This window comes from Gymnoscopelus microlampas, assembly GCF_963454915.1.
Source record: "Gymnoscopelus microlampas genome assembly, chromosome: 7".
Classification (NCBI taxonomy): Eukaryota; Metazoa; Chordata; class Actinopteri; order Myctophiformes; family Myctophidae; genus Gymnoscopelus; species Gymnoscopelus microlampas.
This window is the reverse complement of record NC_139944.1, coordinates 24,164,058-24,191,017: the sequence shown is the minus strand read 5'-3', so window position 1 is coordinate 24,191,017 and position 26,960 is coordinate 24,164,058. Positions and strand designations below refer to the sequence as shown.

At 42.0% G+C, this 26,960-nt stretch overlaps 2 protein-coding genes across 3 annotated transcripts in view; both read left to right on the top strand.

The window, feature by feature from the left end:
• Positions 1–26,960, top strand: part of kcnab2a (potassium voltage-gated channel subfamily A regulatory beta subunit 2a) — a 115,404-nt gene that overhangs the window by 4,379 nt on the left and 84,065 nt on the right. The window lies entirely within an intron of this gene.
• On the top strand, positions 21,786–22,046 carry LOC311049759 (bolA-like protein 2; the record flags this gene model as incomplete). The annotated part of the gene is made up of 1 exon (XM_084063584.1): positions 21,786–22,046. The coding sequence occupies one exon, from the start codon at positions 21,786–21,788 to the stop codon at positions 22,044–22,046; it is 261 nt and encodes an 86-aa protein (XP_083919710.1).

The window sequence follows — 26,960 nt, the reverse complement described above, 5'->3', positions numbered from 1 at the left end:
ATTATGGCACAAAATCCGCTGCCAGGCAGTGTTTTTTTCCTCTCAGAAAACAGGGTGAACAACACAACCTTAGAAATAGTGTTATAGCAGTTGCATTCCAACACTGCTCAGTGGCACTGTTTGTCTTTGAGATTGCTCAATGCTGCACCTTGTAGCTATAAATCTACCATGTCAGGAGCTGAGCGAGGTTTAGGTGGAACTTTGCGTTATATTTGATGTTATAGACTAATTCTCTAGAGCCTTTAATTTGCTTGCTTAATACCTGTCGCTTGCTATGTATCTAGTAATCCCCAAAGCGGGCAGGTCTAATGGCCTTCCCTGAGCCGTTCCCAAAGGACCACAGAGTCATGATTCAACGTGAGGCCGAAAGCAGTGGGCAGTGGGCACTCACGTCTCAATCCAGACTATCCTTGATTTGCAAGCTGGTCATGTTTCAGTAGCTTTATATTTAGTCATAAAGTATCACAGTGTCTTTATTTAAAGACCCCCCATGAAGCGGGAATTGGAGCTACTGTATATTCATGTCAAGTGAACTAATAAATAATGAACATTGGGTGGGGGTCTTGCAAGCGGAAAGGTTGAGCTAGCCAAATGTCCAATGAAGGTAACTGATAATGCAGTGGTGGTAGAAGAGTTGGAGCAGTATGCCATTGCTCAGCTCCCTTCCAACCTATTGAATATTAACTCCACTTGAGTCCTGTGGAGTTAATAAATATCTTAGAGAAACTCTAACGCTTGAGTCCTGGGAAGAAAAAAAAGAAACACGCATCACTAGTATATACTGTACTTAATTGTCCGGGTCCCCCCCAGGGTCTGTCATTGGCCCCCTCCTTTTTTCCGTCTACACCAAATCACTTCACTGAAAACAAATATGTTTAGTCTGCTGCATGCCAAAAACTTGATTGTGTCAAAAACGTACAAAAGGTAAATTTGTCTTTGGTTGGCAACATGAATTTTTCCATTGGCTTGAAGGATGTTAGTTCACATCACAACCCAGCCAAAATGAAACTATTACTGTTGTGTATCATCCCACTCTTAATTTGTAGTAATTGGCTGACCGTCTCTAGTGCAATGTCGAGACTGGCCACTGTGCTCCATCATACCGAGATCAGATTTAGATGTCATGTTTGTTTACATTTACTTCAGTCATTAAAATGCTACTGAACATACTGTATCTGAATAATTGAATCAATGTTTGCTAAACATAATTGCATGGTTAACAGACAGTTATCCAGAGCGACTTACAAAATGCAAGATCAGGGAAAAAATACAATGAACCCTAGTCAACAAACGACAGGGTAAATGGTCTGGTATGTAAATATAGTGCAAACATCGAACCTGGCATATTATGCCTAAACGGCATGCTACACATCTACCACATTTGTGGTCAAGCAAACAGCATGTCTATTTAATTAATGTGTGGGAGTAACTAGGGCAGCAACTATTGAAACATTTCTTGGCGATTACTTTTAAATTTCATGATTTCACGATTTCACTTCACTGATTGGCTGAGCGTTGCATCATATTTGTACGGCTTCGCCAATATAAATTGTGGTGTGTAGTAAAATGCATGGAAATGGATGCTCACGGGTCCATTTGGTTCCATTTGTGCCCTCTTGTTTAATACCGGTAAATTGGCGATGGAGGGGTCTCTGTGTAAATTGTATCTGTTATCCCCCGATATCGGCATTTTTGTCAACAAGCTGCGCTCAATACGGATCGCGACGTGACATTGCCGTGCGGGTCAGTCCTGGTCACAGACAACCCGACCAGCAGCCTTACAGCTGACCGGCCGCGATAGAGAAAAACACGGTCAGTGTCCAAAGTAACAAGCTGCGGCAAGAAAACTAGCCGAGTCACTACAATATTATTCATTCATTTCATTGATAAGATAGGCCAACAAATCAGCAGGAACCACTGCTTTTTTTCTAATAAATATTAGAAAAGAGGCGTAGGGCTGTTTACATTCCTCAGAAATTAAAGTCGAATATTGGTCTTGCCTAATATCGAATATATTCGAATATTATTGTTATTAATAATATTATTATATATTTTTTCCCCATAGAAAATGACTTTACTATTATATACATTATATCCACAAGAGCATTTTTGTTAACAATGTTGCCTGCCGAGGAAAAGACGTTATCTTACAGATGTACCGGGTACAGTAAGGTATTTTTTCGTCACATGTGAGCCGTAAGGTTAGCAGACCAGAATCCGAAAAATTGCCACATAACACTTTTCAGTTCATCGGGTTCAGCAATGATTTTGTCCGGTGTGGAGTCGTTGGATTCCCCAGACTCCCCGGTTTGTTTTTCAGCTTGCAAAAGTGCATGTATCCTAGCCACTGACTAGGCTATCCTCTGGTTTGTTGTAGCCAGTGTTGCCAACTCTCGTGAGAGAAATATGCCAACCCACCTCCAAAAACAAGCCAAATCTTGCGAGGAAAAATAAGCCGACATGGCAACACTGGTTGTTGGTTGCGGGCTTGTTATGACAAGTGACTGCAAGCGCTACTTACTAGCTAAACTACATGGCCAGTAAGGAACACACACAGCGGATTATGTACACTGAGCGGAAGCCACACCCCTAAAATTCCAAAATTCCAGGCCTGTCTAGGACGCGACCAGCGTTTTACTGACCGTTCTCAGTAGCGGGGGGCGGGCCAGGAGGACAGGAGTACTCCGTGGTGGAAAATAATGCTCGCCGCTGGCATTGCCTAGGGGGGGGGGGGCGATAATTTATGATTCTCTGCCTATCGGTACATAACTCGGATGGGGCTGAGTAGGCTCAAACGAACTTCGCAACGTTCAGCACGGCAACTTGCGTGCTCGGTAGTGCTTCTCGTGGCTCAAGTTTGCTTGAGACTGCGCCCCTCTGTCGCGGTCCAAAACTATACTTTATTGGCGAAAAAAAGTAGTCCACGGTTGTTGGAAAAAGTATGTCTTATGCTTGGGCCGTTCTCAATAGCTTACCCGAACTTATTATGTTCAGACTTGCAAGTTTGCCTCAGGAGTACAAACTTCAGCTCGTCCACTGTGGGTTTGTTCAGTGCAGTTCTACAAGCTAACGACGCATTGCATGACGTTTCACAAGTTCGCGAGGACACAAGTAGGCCTACAGACAAGTACGCATATTGAGAAACGGCCGTGGGTGTTTTGCTTTTTATATAACTGGTGTTTCCTTGGTGAGAGAGAAAAGGCAGAGAAGCCTGTGCCTTATGATTTATTCAAAATCATTCTTGTTTCCCTCTGACTACCCCTTCTCCCTCTATTTTGAATACCTGCTTACTCTAGTGCTGACAATGCAAAGGGAGGTGTGTTCATTTTAGAGAGAGAAGGAGACAGAGAGAGAAAGTAAGGAAGGAAGGAGGGAACGAGAGGGGCGGGGCATTGCCTTTAATGCATCTGCTCATCTGTGACTCTAGGCTGACATATTCATTCTCTCTCCCCCTTTCTCTTAATTTTTCTTTCTCTCTTTCTTCCCTCCTCCCCTCACCCTCCCCCCCCCCCCCCCCCCTCCCTTCATGTTTGCATTTCTTGTGGGTCAGTCTCTTGCGCGTGCGTGTCTGAGTCTATCTCTTTCCGTCTCTCTGTCTCATGTCATACACACACGGCTCTCCGGCACAGACAGGGAATCTTAGATGTGCAGGGTCAGTGTCATTCCTCCTTTCCTCCGCTCTGTGTTTGCTTCCCTCATTCTCGTTCTTTCTTCGGAATTTGGCTACTGCTCCATCTCATTGCCATCCTCCGTTCGGAGCTGGGATCGTTGCGTCAGGCATTCAGCAGCAGACTGAGGTGGGTGTTTAGAGCATCACAGCCAGGTCTGTGGCTCTATAGGTCTTAACTACCTCCGTCTCCCTATCACACCTTCTCTCGGTCCCTCTCTCATGCACTCTCACTCCTTCTCTACTCCTCCCCTATGACAGTGAGCATTGTGATGCTTGTGTGTGTGTTGTCATTCTTTCCAAAGGTGCAGCAGATGCTATACTGCATGGCAGTAGTGTTTAATGACTTAAACCCTACATTCTTAGCTGAACGGAGTCCCCCACGGGTCTATACCAGCCCCCCTCCTTTTTTCCTCTGCACTAAATATCTTAGCTGAAAATAGCAGATTTACATTCTCACGTGAGCTTGTGGATCTGCTGTTTTCGCTGAATGTTCGCCGCAGCAAAGGGATGCTACGGTTCATATGGTAGGCTAGTGGGGGCGATCGTAGGGCTTTTCTGCCTGTCTAGATCTCTGCGTTGTTCTCCCACTCGCCGTCTCTGTATGCTGGCCGTTGCTGCATTGAGAACTATCCTTGCATACCTTATTACACTGGAATGTATTTCACGGTCTCTGTCTGCATTTCATATTTTATGCATATCCCTCCCTCTTGAATTCTTCCCAGGAACCAGACAATACTGTTGTAAAAAATAAGAAATAAGGTAGCTTAAAATAGGTTTTCTAGAAGGTAAAGCACACACACACACACACACACACACACACACACACACACACACACACACACACACACACACACACACACACACACACACACACACAGAAGGCTTGCGTCCATTTCGCATTATCTGCCCCTGATGCTGCTGCAGTGCTCATTGGTTGCAGTTGCAGGGTCAGTAACACCCTGAAGCTGGGCTTTAACTAAACTCAAGTTGTTGACCTGCGTGTACTGCATTTGAGAGGTTGTGACAGTTGGCCATGTGTTATGCTGTCACACCGTGTGTGCTTGGGTTAGGGGTTCATGCTGAGCCGGTGGCTGGAGCAGTGGGTGTTGTGTGTGTGTGTGTGTGTGTGTGTGTGTGTATGCGTGTGTGAGTGAGTGCAGTGCGACGCGTTTGTGCACGCATGCCCACATGAATTTATCTATGTGTGTGCACGCATGCATGCCCACAGCCGTGTGTGTGTGTGTGTGTGTGTGTGTGTGTGTGTGTGCTGTACATGTGTGCCTGCCTGTGGGCTCTGGTCCAAGGCTGGGGAGAAAGCAGGAGAGACAGGCTGCAGAGGTTTGGTTTGGTGCAGTAAGCTGTTGAATGCTCTGAAACAAGCGGCCGTGAAGAGAAAGGCAGATCTCTGTTAGTGAGCCAATTGCTGTTATTCCCATACTGTAGAAAGCCTTGGCCTCCCCTCACACATGCCTGTAGAGTAGTCGTGTATCCTGGAATAGCATATGTCAACAGCATGTGTGTGTGTGTATGTGTGTGTGTGTGTGTGTGTGTGTGTGTATGAATTTACAGAGGTAACGGTGTCATAGCCTATGTCTGACTCTGTTTGAATACTTATAAAGAGCTACAGTAATAGTGTCTCACAGTGCTGCTGTCTAACAGTATTTGTAATCATAATCAAATAGGCTTGTCCTGTTGTGATGGGACATATGTTAATGTGACTATGCTGGAGTATTAATGTTAAGATTGTATATTTTCTTGCACTTGTGTTATAGTATAAGTCATAGATCTGCTAGATGAAAGTATTTTATTGAGTGTTAGTTAAAGGCCCAAATACGGTTCTATAATAAAAACATAATTTCTTAAAAGAATTGGTAGAAACATACACAACATAATATATTCTAGAAGAAAGCTTTGATTTCTGATTTGTAGAATGCTGAGTTAATGCTAAGACACGCTAATGGGGAAATGATGTCTGACATATTGGTTGTCATTTCAAAGATTAAAAAATCTTTGTCTATCACACTAAAGATGCTTAAAGGTGCTTACAAGCAAAAACAAAAGCCTACCCAGGGATGTGTAATTTGTGGGTTGCAGCCAACGGGACCAGAGGAAGTTGCAGGGTAGAGTTTCTTCAACATTTCACATTTGTAATGCCCCCTATGGTCCGAAGTGAAAGCGTTTTTGGAGCTGCACCCCTCAATGATGCGATCCAATTTGGGATTGATTGGTTGCGCTCATGATATATGGTATTTTTACAGTGTGGCTCTGCAGGAGGCTAGCCATCTATGAGAGGGTCTGTCTGTGTTTCCGGAGCTAATCTCACAGTTACGCAAAATGTTGGACTGATCAGTGACAAATTCCTTTCCATATTATTTATTTATTTTGATTTATTATAATATTTATAATAAAGTCCATGGGACATTGTTGTGGCTGAAACCTTGTGTCAGAACTCAGAAGTCATAGATGATGTCGATGATGACTGATGTCACAGTCTGGCCAGTGGCCACATGAAGTCAGAGATCCACACATTAGAGCCACGCTGTTCCCATGTGGATCCCGAGATCCACATTTTTGGATTTGTTTGTAAGAAATGGACCCCTCCAACTCATTTTGAAGCCAATTACAGGCAAGCAATGTTACACAGTACAAGGTGGTCTTTTGTTACATGGGGCTTGTTCATGTGCCTGACAGTCTAGGCCGGGGAAGAAGCTCTTTAGTAATCTACTGCCAGTAGCCTTATGGCTTCTGAGCCATTCCATGTGGCATCAACTGAAACAGACCATGGTTGGGGTGACTGCAATAATTGATGATTCTGCAAGCCTAGCTGACAAAAGCATTCATCGTATATGTCTATGGAGGAAGTTCACATCCACCCATGTGCACTTTGCAGTGCCTTGTGGTTGAGGTCAGTACAGTTCCCTTACCAGGCAGCGTGATGCAGCCAGTCAGGATGCTCTCGTTGGTACACGGGACCTTGGGACCCATGCCAAAGGTCTTCAGTTGCCTCAGCCTGAGATAGTAAAAGCATTGTTTTGCCTTCTTCACACACAGTATGGAATATCAAGCATAATAGTATGAAACTGTGTGGAATGGGCTCTGTTGTTTAGAGGAGGCCCTCAATATGTCATTCAAATGGTGTCGATCAGATGATGCAATCAGGATTTTTGACATGTTTTGCAAAAATAGACCCCTCCTGCAACTTTGGAAGTCAATTATAGCCAATTGGTATTGGATTTAAAAAAATAGGTATAATACATGTTCGTCATCACATAACCCCACAGATAATGGCTGAAAATCTATCTAGGTTCAAGAGTTATAGGCCAAAAGTGTAAAGTTGACTGGTATAGCGCCACCATGAGGCTGCATTGAAAAGTTTTGTTTGAGTGTATTCCTTGCAGCGGGCACAAAGGTCAGCTCTGTGTGCGCACGCGCACGCGCACACACACACACACACACACACACACACACACACACACACACACACACACACACACACACACACACACACACACACACACACACACACACACACACACACACACACACACACACACACACACACACACACACACACACACAGCGAAAACATAACCTCCGTCCCTGGCCTAGATTTAGCCTGGCAGAGATACATTTAAGAAATACTTTTTGTGAGTTTTCTTTTAGACCAGAGGTGCTCTGAGTATCATGGGAGCATCATGGGAGTAACTGGAAGGAGTGGTGATGGGGGTCCTTAGCGATGTAGTACGCCTTTTTTAGATTTTTTACTGTGGGCGACTGAAAAGGTCTGAGTGGTACCAGTGGTTGAATGTTTGATGATTCTTGAGAGCTTTTCTTGCTTTTCTCTGTGAGGAAGTTGTACCAGGATGCAATGTTGTTGAATGTGAGGACTGATTCGATGACTGATATACTGCTGTTAAAATGGCCTGTCTAGCATTAAAGCCTCCTCAGCAGAAACATGATGCACTGTTGGGTATTTTTGGAGACCCTGTCCGCATGGACATGTGGTAGTTGATTTCAGTGATCTCAACCTGTTCCACCACCTGCCCCCCCAGCCTGAGTGGTCCGAGAGAGAGAGCTGTTGTGGGGTGTCAGGTGCCCGGCACTCCCCACAAGTTCACAACACAGCTCTTTGTCGTGATGATCAGTTCAAGGGTCTTCTCCTCAAAATGTTTCAATGTGACATGAATTTTACAGTACTGAATTTTTAATTTTTTTTAGGGGGGGCTTTTATGCCTTTTTTTTAGGCATAAAGAGGGAGTGGGGGGAGTGGGGAAGGTTACTGAATGAGGACTCGGGTCAGATGCCCTTTAAGCATGAATCAAGAGAGCCAAGACTAGTCTCTGAGTGCCTTGATGATGATGTCATCGAGTGAAATTGTGGCTCTGCAGCATTAACAGAGAATGGTACAGTAGGCTCATTTCTGGGACACAGTGGCTGCACATTTGTTCTAGCTGATGACTGCATTTCAGTGGAAAAAAGCTGACTTGAATGTAAATAAATGCCCAAAATTAAATAACATGACTCAACAAAGTCAGTGTGCAGTTCAATGGTAAAATGACTAACCTCAGCTTTTGGCTTATCAATACATTGCAAATTGAAGGCTTTTTTGTCTCCCTGGTTTCTATCTGTTGGAGACCATTATGGAAATGAACAAATAGGCCTATTGTTTCAACTCTAATACCGCCGTGCTGATGTGAATTCTGTTGTATGTTGTTATTTTATGAAAACATAAAGGGGAGTGTGTGGGGAAAGGGTTTGAACATGTCAATTTGGAACCCCCCCCCCTTCAATTCAGTATTAGCAGTGCTTGGAGCCATTAGTTGTACCACTCCAACCTTGAATGGAATTTGATTGCCATCTTCGTTCTCGCACAACAGACTTTGGTTATAACCAAGGTTTAATTTAGCAAGGCTTGGTTAAATATTCATGACTGTGTTTATCTCAAATTTACTGAGGCCTCTCTTGCGGCTCCATTGAGACCCATTGAATGTCCATTGGGGCACCAGGTCCCAGTTTGGAAATCACTGTTGTAGTCCTGTGTTCCTCACACCTCTAGGGCTGTTTTCACGATTATGACATTTTACTTAACGATTAATTGTCGCTCAAATAATTGCGATTAACAATTTAATTGTGTTTCTTTCTATCGTTGAATATTGGAACATTACATTATGAATAAAAATCACTTTTCTGTTTGGCTTTTAGAACAAAAGTTGCACAGGGCTGATATGACAAATAACTCACATAATTTGATAACTTTATATAAAATCAATAGTGGAAATAGCCGATCTGCAAGCTCAAAACGCATCACATCGTGACATGTTTTGAGCTTGTATCATTTTGTATGTTTTGCAAAAATTATGCAAAAAAATAATTGTGATTATCTCAAATAATTGCGATCAGACGATTATGTAGTAATTGTGACAGGCCCACACCTCCTGAGCGTTCTACGGTCTGCTGGATGCCCCAGTGGGAGTGTTTCCTAAACTGAACTCTGCAATCATCCTGTAGTCAACATTTAGTGGCCTGACAAGCTTCATTACCCCTGTTTTCGCGCCACCCGTAGGGCAACACACATGCACACAAACATATACGCTCGCACTCCCAGACGGTGATACACAAACATGGAAACTCACAGGTGTGAGGAACTCTGTGGGATTATCATCACACAGTTTGTTCAGCCGGTGTGTTTTACTCTGCTGCCCTCTGTGTGATGTCATGTTGGTTATGTGACTCGCACATGCTGCAGCTGAAATAATGAGGGGCAGAAAACACAAGAGAAGAGTCTTGGTTAAATTATTCTTAGAATTAAGGTGATTTTACCTTGTTGCCTTTGACAGTTTTGCTTAGTCACTTTCCCCAGTGAAAGTATGTCAAGGGTAGAGTAAGTGTAGTGTGTATAGTATTTACTGCCACAAATTACAATGGTTGTATTTTGTCTGTATTGGCATGCTTAATAATAATCCCAATTATCCTCTCTCTCGGCATTATAATGATATATATTTTACTATTAATTTTGACAATGGGGCCACTTGGCCTACAGCAATTGTGTCTGTCTTCTATTCCCTGCTGCAATGACTGTGTTGATTTAGCCCTCATTAACATTCCCATAGACACCTAGTAGCTTGGCTCCACTAGTAGTGGTGGATGATCCTAATTACTGGGTTCTTACTGAGTTCTCTCTCTGACTTGTCGATTCGTCATTCCCAGGAGAGTGCAATGTACCATAACCTTTCTGCCTCACAGTTCTCACTAGGGCTGGACAATATGACTTCAAATCAGTATCACGATTATTTAAACGTTTGCCTCGATTTCCATTAGTGAAGGTTTATTTTTTACCAGCTCCCGAAGCTGGTCTACATTCAGTTGCTGCAACTAGTTGTCCCTTTCTTACTTTCGTACTTTCTCCTCATTGGCTGTTCTTTAAAGCAATGGGGAGTGTGCAAGAAGTAAAAATAGCAGATCTACAAGCTCACAATGCAACGTGTTTTCGCTATTTTTACAAGCCACCATTGTACGATGAATATATATATTATATACAGGGTTAAGTGGTTAATCAGACAAAGACAAATTAATTCAGTCAATCTTTTTTTTTTTTTTTTGTGTCGATTCATTGATATATAAGAAAAGACTTAGTTGAGTAACCTACTGTAAATGGGCAAGATTAAGTTGGTCATTGGTACTAAGTGTCGGTTTTGATACATTTTCCTAGCCTTAGGATAATGTATGTACCATCAGAGACTTTCTGCCTCATAGTTCTCACCCTTCTGATATTACAGTATTTGTTTTAGCTGGTTTTTAGATTCACACTACTGTACATCTGTGATATCACGGAGACGGCAAATAAATGCACGGATAGACAAAAATTGGTTTAAACTGCTCTTTTCTCTAATTGCCTTGGGACTGGGGGTGCAACAAGGTTTGACCCAATGTGTGCTGTTCCCACCGCAACATACTCTTATTGTGATGTTACATGCCCCTGGGCTGGTAGCCTATTGTACATCCTTGGAGCTCAATAAATCATTCTGATAGAGAGTGGAATCCCTGGATTCCCTGTACAGTGTTGGACAACACTTTGTTCGGCTAATAAAAATGTTAATTGATTCTAATTGTTAAAATGCTTACTTGCTGTTAATGCATTGCTGCTGAATGAGCTCAGTTCTAGTTATAAATATGTTTGCACCATGGTAACTTACTTGCTGTGGTGGAGAGGAAATGCTACAGCTTAATTGTTGACCAAAAACAGAAGGCATCTTCACACCTCACAGATGAGGGGCCTAGCAGTAGTATTCACACATTTATTTATTATCTACCGTATTTATATGGTTTATTTGATAGGGGAAAATTATACAGTGAACAGTAGACAAACTGAGAACAGCTATCCAATGCAAGTATCATAATGTTTATAACATTATGATACTGTGTTGTGATGATATGTTATGATATGTTGCAAATTAGCAACACCTGTCCCTTGAAGGGCATTTGTGAAAATAAAGCTATGTTCAGATATTCTGTACAAACTTTTATTGCTCCTACAAGTGTTGATGATGATTTCTTGAATGTTATTGTCTTTAAATGTCTTGATGAATTGAATACATAGGATCACATTATGGAAACAAGCCCTCAGGGCTTTTTGTGTTATGCTTTTAGCATCATAGTTTGCAAAAAAAAGTACAGTGGTATGATTATACAGTTAATAAAGTATTCAGCCAATCAATCAATGGATATCGTTTTCGGGAAAGTAATTCATAAGATGCCGGCATAGGCAGTAGGAGAGGTGTTCTCACATGCCCTATTTTCCTGTACAGTTTACAGTATGTACCATACAGTATGTACTTGCGTGAGATATGAATGTAGCATGCAAGACTAGTAGGCATTCGGTGATGAGAATGATCAATATACTGTAGCATCCATCCATCTGCAGGCTGGCAGATGGCTATAACTTAATCCATTGAAATAAAAAAAGAGGAGAACGACTGCTGAGGAAACCGCTATGAAAGCGACCATTTACAGGCAGAATAATAACGTGATATGATCATCATTCATTATCCCTGGGATGCGGGGTTAACAGTGATGGACATGCTGCTTTTCCTTCCTGCAGCCTAAGATCTCCTCATGTCCACTCGCTCGTTCTTTTTTTTTAAAACAGCCCCTTAATTAAAGCATAAATGCAACTAGTCGCAACTCCTTGCAACTGCCATTGGGGATAATTGTTGCAAGTAGTTGCAGGTAGTTGCATGTTGCAAGGAGTTTCGTGGAGTTGCATTGGTGTGGACTGGCCTTAAGAGGTTAAAAGAAAATAAACAGATTTAGTATTAACACATAAAAATATGGCTACACAAAACAATACAAAAGGTGCTAAATTAACCAAAATTTGTTGAGTCTGTTAAAAGTGGTCTGGTGATGCAGCAAATTTGAAGTGAACAGGTGTAGGGCTCGGATCAGAGCTCAGACATTACATGATTCAAATGTGAAGTCTTAAAGGGATTTTTTTTTTTATAAATCCGATTATTATAATATTTTGTATTGGACATGATGCATGTAAAGTAACTCCCAATTGTCAAGAACAAGGTTAGGTAAAGTGAACATAACTATTATGTTTACTCTCAGAGTTTAACTGATTTGGACAGGTCGACAAGTATTGCAGAGTGACCTGTACCTGTTAAACCTTCTGATAGTCAAACATGTAATAATGGCTTGTGACGTGTAGCCTACCAGACCTGTACATACAGCTTGCTAGTGTTTCAGCAGTGCAGGCGTAAAAAATACAGCTTGGAAAGCTCGAGCATGGATGCCCCAGACTGGTTAAAAAGGCTGGATTAAAAATGCAAACGATACGACAATAAAGTCACCTCCATGCGGAAGTGTTTCAGACTTGAGTCGTGGAGCCCTTAACCACTTAATCCCTGTCTTCTTTTGTCGGTGGTGAAGCTTGCACAGATTTGGTTGAATTGACATCATAAAACATTGCACGGTAGCCACGGTAATCCCACTAATCAAATATATATTTTTACAATTGTGCACTTTCCCCCCAAATTAAATGATTATTCAAGGTTAAATGATTTAAGTTCTGGCCTGCATTCCAGGACTTCCAGTTCCAGGACTTAGCGTCCTTAGCAGAAAAAGCTGACTAAGCTAAATATGTTTTGCAGAATTAAACTTAACAGTTGCGAGTTGCCACTTGAAGCTGCTCTGGTGGATTTGCTATATTTGATTTAGGCTTATTTGCAGAAAGGCTGAGGAGCAGGATCCTTAAACACAAGCTTTACACAATGAAAAACTGTGAAAACATCTTCATTTATTGACTTAGATTTCAGATTTGATGCTGCCTCATTTGCTTTTTGTCCAAGATTTTCAAGGGCAGGTTGTAAAGCTACTATGGATGTAAGTATTGACTAGTTGTCATGGATCCAGGTAGAAACCATAGGTCCGATGTGGAGCCCGACCAATGCCAAATTTTTGGGTCTGATTTTGAAGATTCTTAGGGCTGATTCAGACTGGGTCCGATTGCTTCGAACCGTTCCCGAGTACGATTGGCCTCTACCAGCTGGCCAGCATTCATATTGGCCAAAATGATTCCGTACTCTAGTACACGTCATGCAACAGTAATGGTAAATATGTGCCTCATGGGGGCGCTGTTGACTATGGGGCTTTGGGACATAGAGAGTGTCATTCACAGAAGAAGAGTCACTTGTCAGAGTTTAAAGTGAATAATAAAGTTTGACTGTGTTCTGACGTTGTCTTGAGTTATAATAATAACAGAACAACAATACACAACCAAAGCAGTGTGTGCATTGGTCTTTGAAACGTCGTCTCTCGCGTCTTTGTTATTATCAATATGATAGTCACGTCACTGATGCATCCTTGGTATTTTAGCAGTGACGTCACAGACTAATCCTTGGTATATTTATCCTTATATATACGTTCGCCACACATGTGTTTTTTGTTTATTTTTCACGGCTCGCGCTACTCAAACACTAGCGGGATTATTATTTCTTGTCAACATTCAAGTAGAACTATGAGAAGGTATAACCCAGCTAAAATAATGCGTCATTATAAAAATATATAAATGATATATGATTAGCAGTCCACTTCCTTCTCTTGGTACGGATGGATTCACACTGCCGTGTTCCGTTCCTGAGTCCGCAGCAATCGGACCCGAGACTACTGTACCTCCCCAGGTGGTTTCGGGTACGGTACGGTGATGCGTTACGGGGCACGGTACGCTACGTTCACACTACCACAACATCTGCCATGTGGTCCGGGGTGCGCACCCGGGACCATAGTCTGAATCCACCCTTAGACCACCGATTTGTATTAATTGACAGATGCAATACAAAGGAAAGGAAAAGACTCGCACAGCAGGCCACGCCAAGCAGGATAAATGTCACAGCATTCAGTCATTTACAAGAACATGCACAGGTGCCACGTTCTTGTATAAAAACTAATGAAAAAACACAATTATGGAGTTGTTGGTGTGTAAGTAATATATTTTATCTATTTAACTATTATTTTACCACAAACCAACGTAATCTTAAATTATAACTGGTTGTGTTGTTAGCTTGAAAATCAGTTCTCTTCAACGAGCGACACCTCCACGCAGTGGTGCATAAATTTGGCTTTAATGTCTTAGCCATGAATCACAATGTCATGCTTTCTATTTTACATATCGGAGGGAGGCTACTACACAATGCATTTAGCATAATGCCCACTTTATATAGGTACTTGGTTGCACATCGTGTCACTCACTGAACATAGATCTACAAGCTCACATTGTAGATCTGGGATTTTTGATGACACAGGTGCACAAATACGTATAAATCAGGGATAAGTAATGTGCCGATGCCACCAGTGATTTGTGAACATAAACTCGTATGTGTGAATCGTGATACAGTCTCATGTGAATTATGGTAACAGTATTTCACCTGCAAGTCAGGATAACGATGTGGCCCTGAATGTTGTGGTTGATATAAGCATGTGACTTATGTGACAGTGTACTTTTGGTGCCGGCTGACTTATGATGGTCATTATTAGGGTTGTCCGATATTGGCTTTTTTACCGATAACCGATATACCGATATTGTCCGACTCTTAATTACCGATACCGATATCAACCGATACCGATATATGCGGGGATTATTGTGATTAGGGTAAGCTCAAATTTCATATCACACACACCATATACAGTAAGAACTCCTGTAACTTATTTATAAAGCAAAAAAAAAAAAAAAAAAAAAAAAAAAATTTTTTTTTTTTCAAAAATACCGATACCGATATTTTCCCGATATCAATTTTTATGCTAATATCGGCCGATAATATCGGGAGGCCGATAATATCGGACATCCCTAGTCATTATTACAGTACACTGCCATGGAAGCCTTGCACTGATTAGAGTGGCTCAGACTCTGCATACCTTGAAATAATATAGTGACCCTTCTTGGCTTCTTCATTAGCCAAAATGGACAGCCTGTCATCTTCTGGTTGAGTAAAACCCTAGCACTCTATATTCCTTTAACATACTACTCACTGACATGCATCCAGATTATGCTAGACATTTATTTAACCTTAGGTCCTTGAGAATTGCCTTCTGTGCTGTTGCAGCATTTAGCAGTGACTCGTTCCCTACTTCACCATGGTTTGGTATTTCAGTCGCACGCAAATTAATGCTCACTGTTCCATCCGACGAGACATCAGGGGAAGTGATCATAGAGCAGATGCCTCAGGTGGTCTTACTGCCCGTTGGTTTCCCAGCTCATCCATCCCTCCCTCCATTCATCCAACTGTCCCTCCATCCATCCCTGCTCCAGACTTGGGCTGTGCCTGTTCCGCTCCAGGCATGCCAGCCCAGTTGGTCAGAGCACATGTGGACCTGGCTAGCTAGTGCTCACACACGGCTACGTACGTACTGCCTGCCTCCATAAGGTAGACTCAAAATAGACCAAGCAGACGGCTCGTAAGGAAATGAGTTGAGGAAAACACTGTTGTGCTAAAGATGACGGTGAGAGTGGCAGGCAAAGACCTTGATCAAGGATGTTATCACGAACATAAACGCATAACAAATTGAGAAACACAAAAAAAAGAATACAGAATTGTCCGTTCAAAAACGCCCTATATAAAATTATAATAAATATAAAATACAAAAAAAAGAAAAGACATTACTGAATACTAGAATTGTTTGTTTTCAGTGAGCACAGTGCAAAACATGGCTGGCAGACAAGAAAGAAAGAAGAGAGAGATGCTGAGGGTGGAGAGAGACAGAGTCACAGAGAAACAGAATGTCAGTGACTGTGAGGAGCGAGCAGAGAGAAATCTACTGTAGTAGACTTGCCAAAGTGTCTGTTTATAAGCATAAATAGCTGTCATCTGCTAAGCTTAAAGATAACAATTACAAGATGACATTCACAATGGCATCCTCGATTTTCATGTTTTTTTTTTTCAGCCATGACTCATGGTCAAGTTATTAAAGGTCAAATGGAAATAACGACCTTAGCATCCTTGTAAACTGGACAGTTATTGGCAGGTACGTAGGCTGTGCACAAAAACACCCATGGACAGTTGAATTTGTTACACTAGGTCTAATTGTTTTTTTCTGACATGCCCTACTGTACATGCCCTGTTGAACCTATATACAGGGATCCAATATACAGGGACCTGTATATTGGATAGGGGGCGCTGTCCAGTTGTGGCCTGCTCTACCAAAATCAATTCACTGAAAACACATTTTGTGTTGCGTGCACTGGAGCATTCACACATTCTTAGCCTTCCTGATCAGTTACCAACATTATTTTTGGACTAAATATTGTGACAAATTATTGAACTTTACTGTCAACAAACAGAACAAAAAACAATCTTATTGCATTGCCTGTACATACATCTGTAGTTCACGTATCTCGAGAACCGTTCGACCAACCGACTTCAAATTTGGCACACGCGTTTCAGACGCCCCGAGAGTGCACAGCGTCGGTCGGATAGGCGGTTCCAGAACCGCCGATCCGATGGCCATTGAGCAAAAGGCTCTAGCCTTGGCCCAAATGAGCCAATTGATTGCCATGGCAACACCAGCCTAAGCTTGATTTGGCAAATTCCCCACACCTGCCATTTTATTAGTTAGACAGTACACTTTATTTATATATATATATATATATGTATGTGTGTGTGTGTTCCTTCTCTCCTTCTTCCTTCTCTCTCTCTCTCTCTCTCTCTCTCTCTCTCTCTCTCTCTCTCTCTCTCTCTCTCTCTCTCTCTCTCTCTCTCTCTCTCTCTCTCTCTCTCTCTCTCTCTCTCTCTCTCTCTCTCTCTCTCTCTCTATATATATATATATATATATATATATATATATATATATATATATATATATATATATATATATATATATATATATATATATATACAGTATATAAACACACACACACACACACACAGTTTCCTCTTTTTTCAGTGACATCCATCACATTTAATATTTGTAAAGGTGACTCCACCAACAGATTACAACAGACTAGCAGTCTGTTGTAAAACGTTGGCATTAGTTCAGCACAAACTGTCGGCCGACGTTAACGAGGACACTTTTTTTTTTTCAGGCAGTGTTGTCATATTTTGTGAGAGAAATAAGCAACCAGGTCTAGGAAAACAAGCCCAAAAGAAGCAACTTAGGCCACATGAGCACTTTAAACCTATATGCATCGGCTATTTGAAAATAAAAGATCTACAAGCTCGGCTATCTTCAAAAATATTTTTATAACACAAATGCACAAAACATTTTCATGAAAATATTTGAGAACCACTGGTTTCGATAATAATTAAAACATTTGGAAACAAGCCTAAATAAGCAACTACACTTAAGAGACAAGCCGAAAAAAACTCAACCCGCAACTACCAATTTTTACAAGCAACTTTACAGAAAAAGAAGCTCAAAGTTGCTTATAATACTGTAAGCCGACATGGCAACACTGATTACAGAGACTAGGGAAGGGGCAACAACCGTTTCTCTACTCATGCTTTGATTCACTTCACTACCCCACGGCTCTACAGCCGACCCGACGGCACGGCGCTATCTAACAGGTTGTCGGCAGGAGACGCTTTCCAACGCCTTCCGAGGCCAAGTCGGGAAGATATGGGTGCGGTGGAGAGCTGCCTTAACACTAATGTTAAAGGAGTAGTTCACCCCAAAAAAAAATCTTTTTTCTATCAATTACACACTCCATGAAGAATTCTTGGAGATTTTTTTTTTTGTCGCATTCCTAAACCAATAATTTGATGACCGGTGGAGTCTCCAGTAGGAGACTCAAAGAGTCTGAAATTATTGGCTCAGGAATGCGCCAAAAGCAAAAAATCGCCATGAATTCAAGGCTTCATGGGGTGTAAACGATAGAAAATAAGTAATTTTTTGGGTGAACTCCTTCGTCGCTTGTTGCCGACCTTGCAATTTGTTGCCATTGACGTACAAATGCCGTCTTGTTCAATATGAAATATGGAAACATTTCATTGGCATCCATACAAGTGCCCTCACCTTAACACACTTAGACACTTCAGCTGCTGTTAGACCAGGAACACAGAAATAGACTGGTAAACAAGCACTTGAACTCCTACATTGATTGCCCATGACAGAGATTATGGGCAGGCCGAAGGCGTTTATGTGGACATGAATAAACAGCATGACGTTAACGCTTTGTGCCTCAAGAAAACCTTTTTGCACGCTTCACAGCACAAGCACTAAAGGTCTGTGTAGGTTGGCTGATGTTTGTGTGTGTGCATGGGCAGATAGGGGAACATTTAGTGTAACCTGGATGTTGTCAATTATCTTCCTTTCTGCATGAGACAGTCGGTGTCCTTGAAGGTGTGGTCTCTATGGTATTGCCTATTCTCTTTCATGTACCCAAGTCATTATATTAAAGCATGCTCCAATGGATTGCATTCGTAATCACTGTACCCTTTGTGTTGAGTCTAGGCTTTTAGAAGGTTACTACTATACACTATACAAGATCAGGTCAATTTAATTGAATGTATGCAACGATTGAAGGAAAATGTCAAAACAGGATTCCAATTATTGTTTAGAGTGCAGTTCGGAGGTTTTGCAGCCCTTGAAAAAGCCCTACTTTTTTTCTACCCGGCTTGTTGAACTGCAATTCCGTTAAGTTTCTAGACTCAAAATTTGTGTTTACTGACAACACGCCTATTCATTTGCACAACCACTTAACTTCACAAAGAGCAAAGATAACTCATTTATGGGGGCGCTGAATCTGATAGATAACAAATTAAAAGTCAAATAAATATAGCCAGATTTACATTTGAATTGTAGCCATTCCTGCTGCTCTTATCCTTAGTTACTTCATGTGTGAGCGGCAGAGTGAGTGGGTCAGGAAGGCCCCAGGGGAACAAACCTGTACCCCTATCTTCTCTGGATGGTGGCAAAGTATCATATGCATTAGGTCATAGACCCCCGTTTGATCCATTTTTATCCGTGGGACTCCGATCTACACTGTACTAGCCTGGTTCCAGACGAATCTGCCATTGCAAAAGAAAATTGCCCTTGGCAAATTAGGTCTGGCCCCTCTCAATAGAGATTGTATTTCTCTCCCTCCGAAGTTGTGAGGGACCAATCAGGGCCCAGTATGCAAATGTGGGGCAGGTTTATCACCAGAGGCATTTTTTTAATTTGCCCCTCTGAAATCCAGGATCCACACAGAGATTCCAGACTAATATCTATACGCAGTGATATTAGTCTGGCCATGCCAGGCTAACACTGTACAATCCTCAAGTGTTAATTTAAGTCCGAGAGTGTATGTACAATTGTACACTCTTGGAGTTAGAGCCCATAAAGTCCCCTGGGGGGTCCCTGTGACCCCATGTTGAGAACCAGTGAAGTAGATAGATTCACAATTTGAGACACCCAGTGTTGTGTTCTGAAAAGAGCAGTCGGGACTCTCGAGAGTGTCCCGCGGTGGTGGTGTGCACGGAAAGTGACCCTTGCTGCCAACGCATCGGGGAGTGAGTCAGATGCGTTCGACGTGTACGCGATCAGACAGATGGAAGTCAGTGAAATTGTTTTTTCTTCTTGAGGCGTTTATTAATAGCATGTGTCTGATCCCGAGGCATGGTGGGTAAAGGTAGGACAAGACACAGCATCGCCCTCTCACAGCTGATGATGAGTACAGTTAAAAGCTGTTGCCTCTCAGCTGGCATTTAGAATCACACATCCCTTCACGAGCAGAAGGTCACTGCTCTGCAAATCTGTAACCCTTAGCATCGCTATTCTGGGCATGTCAAAATAGGTGAACATTTCAACGAAAATGGCAGGTCTACAAGCTCATTGAATTGTGAGCTTGTAGATTGGCTATTAACTCTTTAACTGCCTCTATTGAGTCTATTATAGCTGCCCTTGCCAGCGATTTCGGGAGTTTTTACTAAATTTTGAAAAATCATAGAATATTATTCTTCACAACGATCCACCCGGCGATCGCCTCAAAAGATGTGGGGGGGCGGGGAGAAGCGTGCCGTTGCGACAATCCGTTTCCATAGTTTTGGGCAGTTGAATGTGGCTTGTTTTCGCCAAAAAGAAACATAAAGCAGAGAAAAACTTGTTTTTATAAATCCTATAATACTTATAAAAGCGGATAATAGGGAACTCCGGTCAACAAAGTAGTGGTTAAGGACTAGCTGCAATATAGAACCGCCAATCCGACTGCTATGCGGATCTCCCAAAAATATCTATATAACGATACCATTTATCGGATTGACTTACTTTCATACCACTTAAACAGTGCAGCTCGGTCATAAAAGATCAGTTTACCGGATGGGGTAAATTGCTGGTCACCAATCGAGTCATTTGGTGTTAAAATCGGGCGATGTAAATCGGTGGCCAATCGATCAGAGTACATCCAATAATAACGTGCCCAAATTAGGGACACATGCACATCAGCTACATAATTGCTGATGTCAATATTTTTAAGATAAGAAAAATCTTTATTGATCTCCGGAGAGTGAAACACAAGAGAAGTAAGAGTAAAAAAACAATACCAAACCAATATTAATTAAATATCTTGTTTGGTAAAAAACATTCTGAAGGTTTTGTACAGTATGCTGGTGAAGTTTGGATCTGAGCATTAACTGTGGTCAGTGGATGACAATGTTGGGTTTTATTTAGTAGCACTGGCAATACTATATCCAAACTGCCAGGAAAGTCAGCCAAGCACAAGGTGGTACACCCACCTAAATTTACAAGTGTTAACTTATTACAATTTTAATTGTTTGTTTTGGCTGTCAACTTTCCCTAGTGCTGTGTTATTCACTGATTTTTGGACGAGAGCCCCTTTGAGTGAGTCATTGTGGGAGCTGAACATTATTTTCTGGCTGGATTTAAGCTAGCATCCTCTCACAGTCCATGTTTTGCTGTATCTGTTTATCATTGCTGTTTATCCAAGTTCATATTAAATGCAGCTTGTCCTGTGGTGACAGTAAGTTGTCTGACATGAGGCTGTCCGGGTGGCGTAGACGTTAAACCCAATACAGGCCTTGCACGGAATGTTTGTTTAGTTCTCTTTCTTCCAGCATGGCTACCTGTAACCATTGGTGGCCACTTTTAAATGCCACATTTTTGTACAGTGGTGGAGTAGGCAAAACATTGAAAAAGCATTAAATTACTGTTCCACCTTAACTTTTTTACAATATCCAGTAATCATCAAATCAGGGATTGACATTAAAGGAAATTACCCTTCAATTAACTTTTCAAGATAACTAAACTTGCTGAGTGATGATCATTTAACTGGGTGACACCTTCTGAAAGTTGTACTTGAATGTTGAGATATAGAATAATAATCCCACTAGTGTTTCAGTAGCGCGAGTGTGAAAATATACAACTTGAAGTGACTACACAATGCTGGTTGAAAAGACTAGGATAAAGATGCCAAGTATTCGACAGTGATGTCACTTACAGTGAGCGCATGATGTCATGTTGATGACATCACCAAAGGAGTAAGCCATCCTATATGAAAGATGCAATTTGAGATTTTCCCAGTTGTACCCTCGAGCTCCTCACAACACCGGATATAATAGAACACAAAGTAGATTTATTTAAACCTTGCAAAAATACATAAAGTGTGACATCTCATCATTATCCTGGAGGCATGGCTGTAACAGCTGATCTTATCCGTGAGAAGCTCACCAAGGAGCTGGTAGCAGTGTATGTGGACGTTGAGGACACCTCACCCAACAGGTGTGCCGCTAGCTTCAAGGTGTTGGTCGTGTCGTCGCAATTCGAGGGAAAACCTCTTTTACAGAGACACAGGCTGGTGAATACATGCTTGGCAGAAGAACTGAAAGAGATCCACGCCTTTGAACAGAAGACCCTCACGCCAGAACAATGGGAGAAACAGAAGTCAAAGTGACACACACGCACACACCTTGCAGTTGAATAACATGTATGACCGATTAGCCTAGCCTCAAACAAACCTTCCATGCATGTTCCATATGATCTGGGGCTGTGCCGTGGCAATTCGATCGGACCAACGGTTTCAGAGAACCAAAAAAGATCCATCCCCAAACTGCTGAGAGTGCAACAAATCTATGTGTGTTTGGGTGAAGTGTATGCATCATCGCTTCCCTGATTGACCAACTCAACCCGTCGACTTAACTGATTGGCCGCTTTGTTTCTGCCGCATTGATGCCAAAATAAGTGGCAGCGTGAGGAATGGAACAGAAAGTGTAAGATCGAGAGAACAAAAGCGGCGGAACGGGTACAACGGGTACATCAGATAACGGAGTATTGCACAATGAGTGGGGTCTGTATTCCTGAGTAGGCCGTATCATTTATAACTAATGACATTTCAAAATTAACAACTTAAACCCCATATGGTTGAGCAGAGTCCCTCGGGGCTCTATACTAGTGTATTTTCAGTTTTCTGTTATTATGGGGAAAGATTTTCCTGAAAATAGCTGATGGACAAGCTCACAACATGACACGCTGCTTGTCGATCTGCTATTTTCAGCTAAAGCTTTCCCCACAATACGGATGCTGGGGTTTAAGTGGTTAACTCGTTGCAGTTTTCACACTCCTTGGTGGAACTGCGGGTGGGGACGTAGTGGGTGTAGTGTGATTTGTTTGTTACCAGGATTTTGTTTTTTCCTGGAGCAATGCTGCGTTGCAGCATCGGGATATAAGCCATTTTCAGGCAACAGCGCAGTCAGTTCAGGAACCAGTCTAACTCCCCCCTCCCTGTGTCCCTCGCCTTGTTTTAAAGTCCATAAATAATAAAGTGTTATCTTCTATAGGAGGGTTTCTCAAATAGGGGTACGTGACTGTAGTACAGCCTCTGGGCCATGCGGAAGTACTACAGGGGGTGCATGTGACAGAAATTGGGGAAAAAAAGGGGGGGAAACAGCAATTTTACTGTTATATTTTATGATAAAATTGACAAACTATGGACAAAAAGAAAATTGACTAGCAAAACTGTTATTGAATAGAAAGTAATGCTTATACATTATTTCTATTTGTATTAGTACTCTGAAATGTTATGCCCACAATGTAAAATAAACCTGCTCATCTCAATGTCTTTGTAACGTTATATTCAAAATGTGGGTTATCATTCATTCATAGCATCATATGCTATGGTTTTCTTTCTCTCGTGGTTTTGATTTCCATGTGTTGTATATAGTCGGGTAAAAGGGGTACTTGGATTCAGAAATCTGGGAAAGGGAGTACAGAAAAAAAGTTTGAGAACCATTGTTCTTTGTTTGATATATCAAAGCATAGCAATTGTTGTTCTGCACATAGCAACTGTTGTTTCTTCCAACATGGAGGATACAGGGGCATTCTAAGCATATTGGCTGTGTTTGTGGGTGGGGAGCTGGCAGGGGATTGTGTCCTTGCCGCTGCACATGCGACTCCTGGACAGATTGCTTGTTCATCAGCAGAGAAACTGGGGGAGATGGCATGAACCTCCATGCACATTAGGCTCTCCCGGTGAAACTCCTCGCTGTCAGCTGAAAAGAAGTGGCTCATAACTCACGTATCAAAGGAGGCCAGTGGTTGTCTCCACCCATCGGGCCAACGGTAGGGGTTGGCAGAGATGGGGACTACGGCACAGTGCACAGGGGAATTACTGAATTGGGATGTTTCTCATGATTATTAGCAGTGTTGGGTAATGTTACTTTTAAAAGTAACTTGTTACTTTACCAGATTACTGCCTGGGTAACAAGTGTCTGTCAGATTCGCAGCATGTCATTTGCATTTGATGTTCTTACACCTTTCACCAACAAATTTATAATGTAATCATTTGAATACTTCCATGACCTAAACTAAAGCTTGAACTGCTGCCTTCTCTGAATCCATCTTGCTAGCTGACTGAGCTGCACATTGTGCGCTGACACACACATGGGAAACTTCCCCCTTGTGCTGTGTCAACAGGCAGGAAATAAACAGATATGCTGCACTGCGTCAGGATTTTCTTTTTATGTGTGGCAACAAAAGGAACAGGGAAATCATTTTTTAAAGTAACAAGATTATTTATTTGAAAATTGGAAAACAACACTGATCATTGGTAATCTAGTTTTATGTGACGGTTAGGATGGCAATTAGTTTGGTGGTTTGGTGGGTAGTGCTTTTTATGTGCGCCCCTGGTGCTAGTACCAGAATATATTTGGTATAATATGATGGAGGTTTGGCATTGAGCTGTGCAGTCCTTGTGCACATGTTTGTCACATATACAGGGAAGCGTTTGAGAGAAGGAAGCTGAAGGTAGATTGGAGGCTGCTGGGAGAGTGATTCATAGCCCTGCCTGTTTTTTTGAAAGCCACCTACTGTACAGCATTGGGCCTCCTTCAACCGGCCTGCTCACTAGTGCATACTCAGCCTTTTCCCACAATCACTCTTCAACTGCAGTTAACTTGCCCCACTCACTCACTCACTCACTCACTCACTCACTCACTCACTCACTCCCTTCCCCACCACCTCCTATTGCTTGTTTTCAAGCAGTCTTTATTATTATTTTTTTTTTACACCAAGCTCACTGACGTTTGTGTGTTTTTTGCTGGCTGCTTCACCTGGGGAGTGGGGACGTTAAGAGTCTCTGGTCTGCCTGCCACTTGCATTTGCGCCAGATTTCATTAGGAATTCTGGACCATTCTCAGTGTTTTCCTCCTCAGTTAGCAACAGCGTCTGTCAGCAAGCAGAAGGGGCGGGGGGGGGGGGGCAATCTCTTTTCTGCTGGGGAGTGAAGCTGCAGAGGCTACAAAAGGCTGGTTGTAGGACATCAGGATAAGGCATTTGAAAACCTTGTGAATTATTGAAGAACAGCGGCCTAATATAGATAGAAAAGCAAGCAACGGAACGCACAAATCAAACCACTCTATCTGCCGCAGTGGCTCTTGTCCACCCAGACGCCTAGGAATCTGTACACCGACTACAGAACAGCTCAAATAAACAATGACTTAAAACAGTAGCACAAGCTTTAATGTCTGGCCGACCCCGTCGTGTTTTATGGACGTTATTGGTGCATTAGTGCAGAGAAACGTCCCAGAGAAATGCATTCTCCAGAGTAAAGGAGGAGGGGGGACTGGGCAGACTACCTGACTCCTCTTATCTCATCTCCGCTGTTCTGCCCTTTCCCCCTCTGTCCTGTCCTGTGACTCAGTCTTCTGTGGTGTCGCCTGTGAGGTACGGCTGTTTGAAGAGAGAGACTGCCATAATGTGGCAAGTTCTTTTCAATGGCTCAGCAACTAGATCCTTGTGGGCAAGGGAGCATCCTGCCAGCATTGCACTGCTGAGAAAACATGAAGCTGATTCAGTGTTCTATTCTCAGTGAGCCTTTTTATACAGCAAAAAAAAACAACCATAATAGATGTGCCCTTTAGCTAAAATGTGAATCAGCTGTAATGGCGGTTACGTGATCTGTTCTGAGATGCTTTAGCTGTGTGCAGGGTTAATAGAATGACATTTCCTCTCATGTTTTACTGAAATTGTGTTTGTTTCTATGATAGGCCCTAATGATCTATCCGGATTTATCTCAATTGTTCCTCTGTGCCACATCCGTCTGCATCCTTGGCAATATTTTTCTTGCGGTGAGATGTTTTTGCTCACTTGTGCAAAATTAAATATCCTCAGTCTAGTCCTTCTGTTTCCTTGTTCAGACTCGGGTATCTGTAGGTATACTGATCTGTAGGATACTGGTGAAAGGATAGGAGAAGAGCAAAGTATGATGTGTTAAAGGAATTCGATACATTAATGGACTGTGTGGTGTTTGAAGGATGGAGAACACAGGATTTTGCTGTCAAGCTCAAAACCTGGAGCTCAAAGCAATGTTGGAAGGTTGTGTGATGATCACACTTCTGTGATGATTAGATTCAGAACTGGAAGAAGCGATTCCATTATTTACTTTCATAATGTTTTTCTGCATTGTTGTCATTCGCGTACAGTATACTGTATACATTTTAGTTTTGTAACTTATGTCATGGTTAACACTAATTCAGTCCCACCTTACAAAATGACATAACGGAAAACTAGATTTTTTTAAATGTATTTAGCAGAATATTGAAGTGATCGTTATTTTTATTATTATTATTTTTTTTAAATCAGTTTAGCCATACAATGATATTGAATGGAATTGCTGCTTAATCACAGAGTACATACTGTAGCAATGTATAAGAGAAACAAAGGCATCTCACAGTTTTTAGTTTTCATAGGCAGTCCCAGGACTAGCTATGATATTCTATTACCTTTTTTTATCTAAAGCTTTCATTATACTGTGTTTTTTTTAAAGAGATGCCTACATCAAACAAAATGGATTACTCCAAAACAATAATAATACTTTTAAAAAACAGTATGAGGAGATTTAGGACTTTCAACAAACAAAAACAACTTCACCTAAACAACACAAAAATCCCCAATCCTCCCTGGATTTACAAAGGTGTTGAGCAGCACAAAGCCTCTCACACCAAGAACCACATAAGCCTCTCACACTGGGATAAATCATAATAATGGACACTTACTGTTCACACACGGCATGTGCCAACTTAGTGTGGGTGTGTGAAGCTCTGTAGGCAGAGTGACACTGACTCATTTCCTAAAATTACACTTCACTCTCCATCTCCCGCTTACTCTGTCTCCTGCTTACTCTGTCCCCCTCTCTCTGCCTCTCTCTGTCTCCTCCGTCTGTGTGTCTGTCTGTGTGTCTGTCTGTCTGTCTGTCGGTCTGTCAGTCTGTCTTTCTCTGCCTTTGTGGTCTGGAGAGAGGCAGCAGGGATGGGCCCTGGTTTAGAGATGGAGGTTCTTCCCTCTCTGCTGCAGTCTGTTGGTCCCTGCTCCC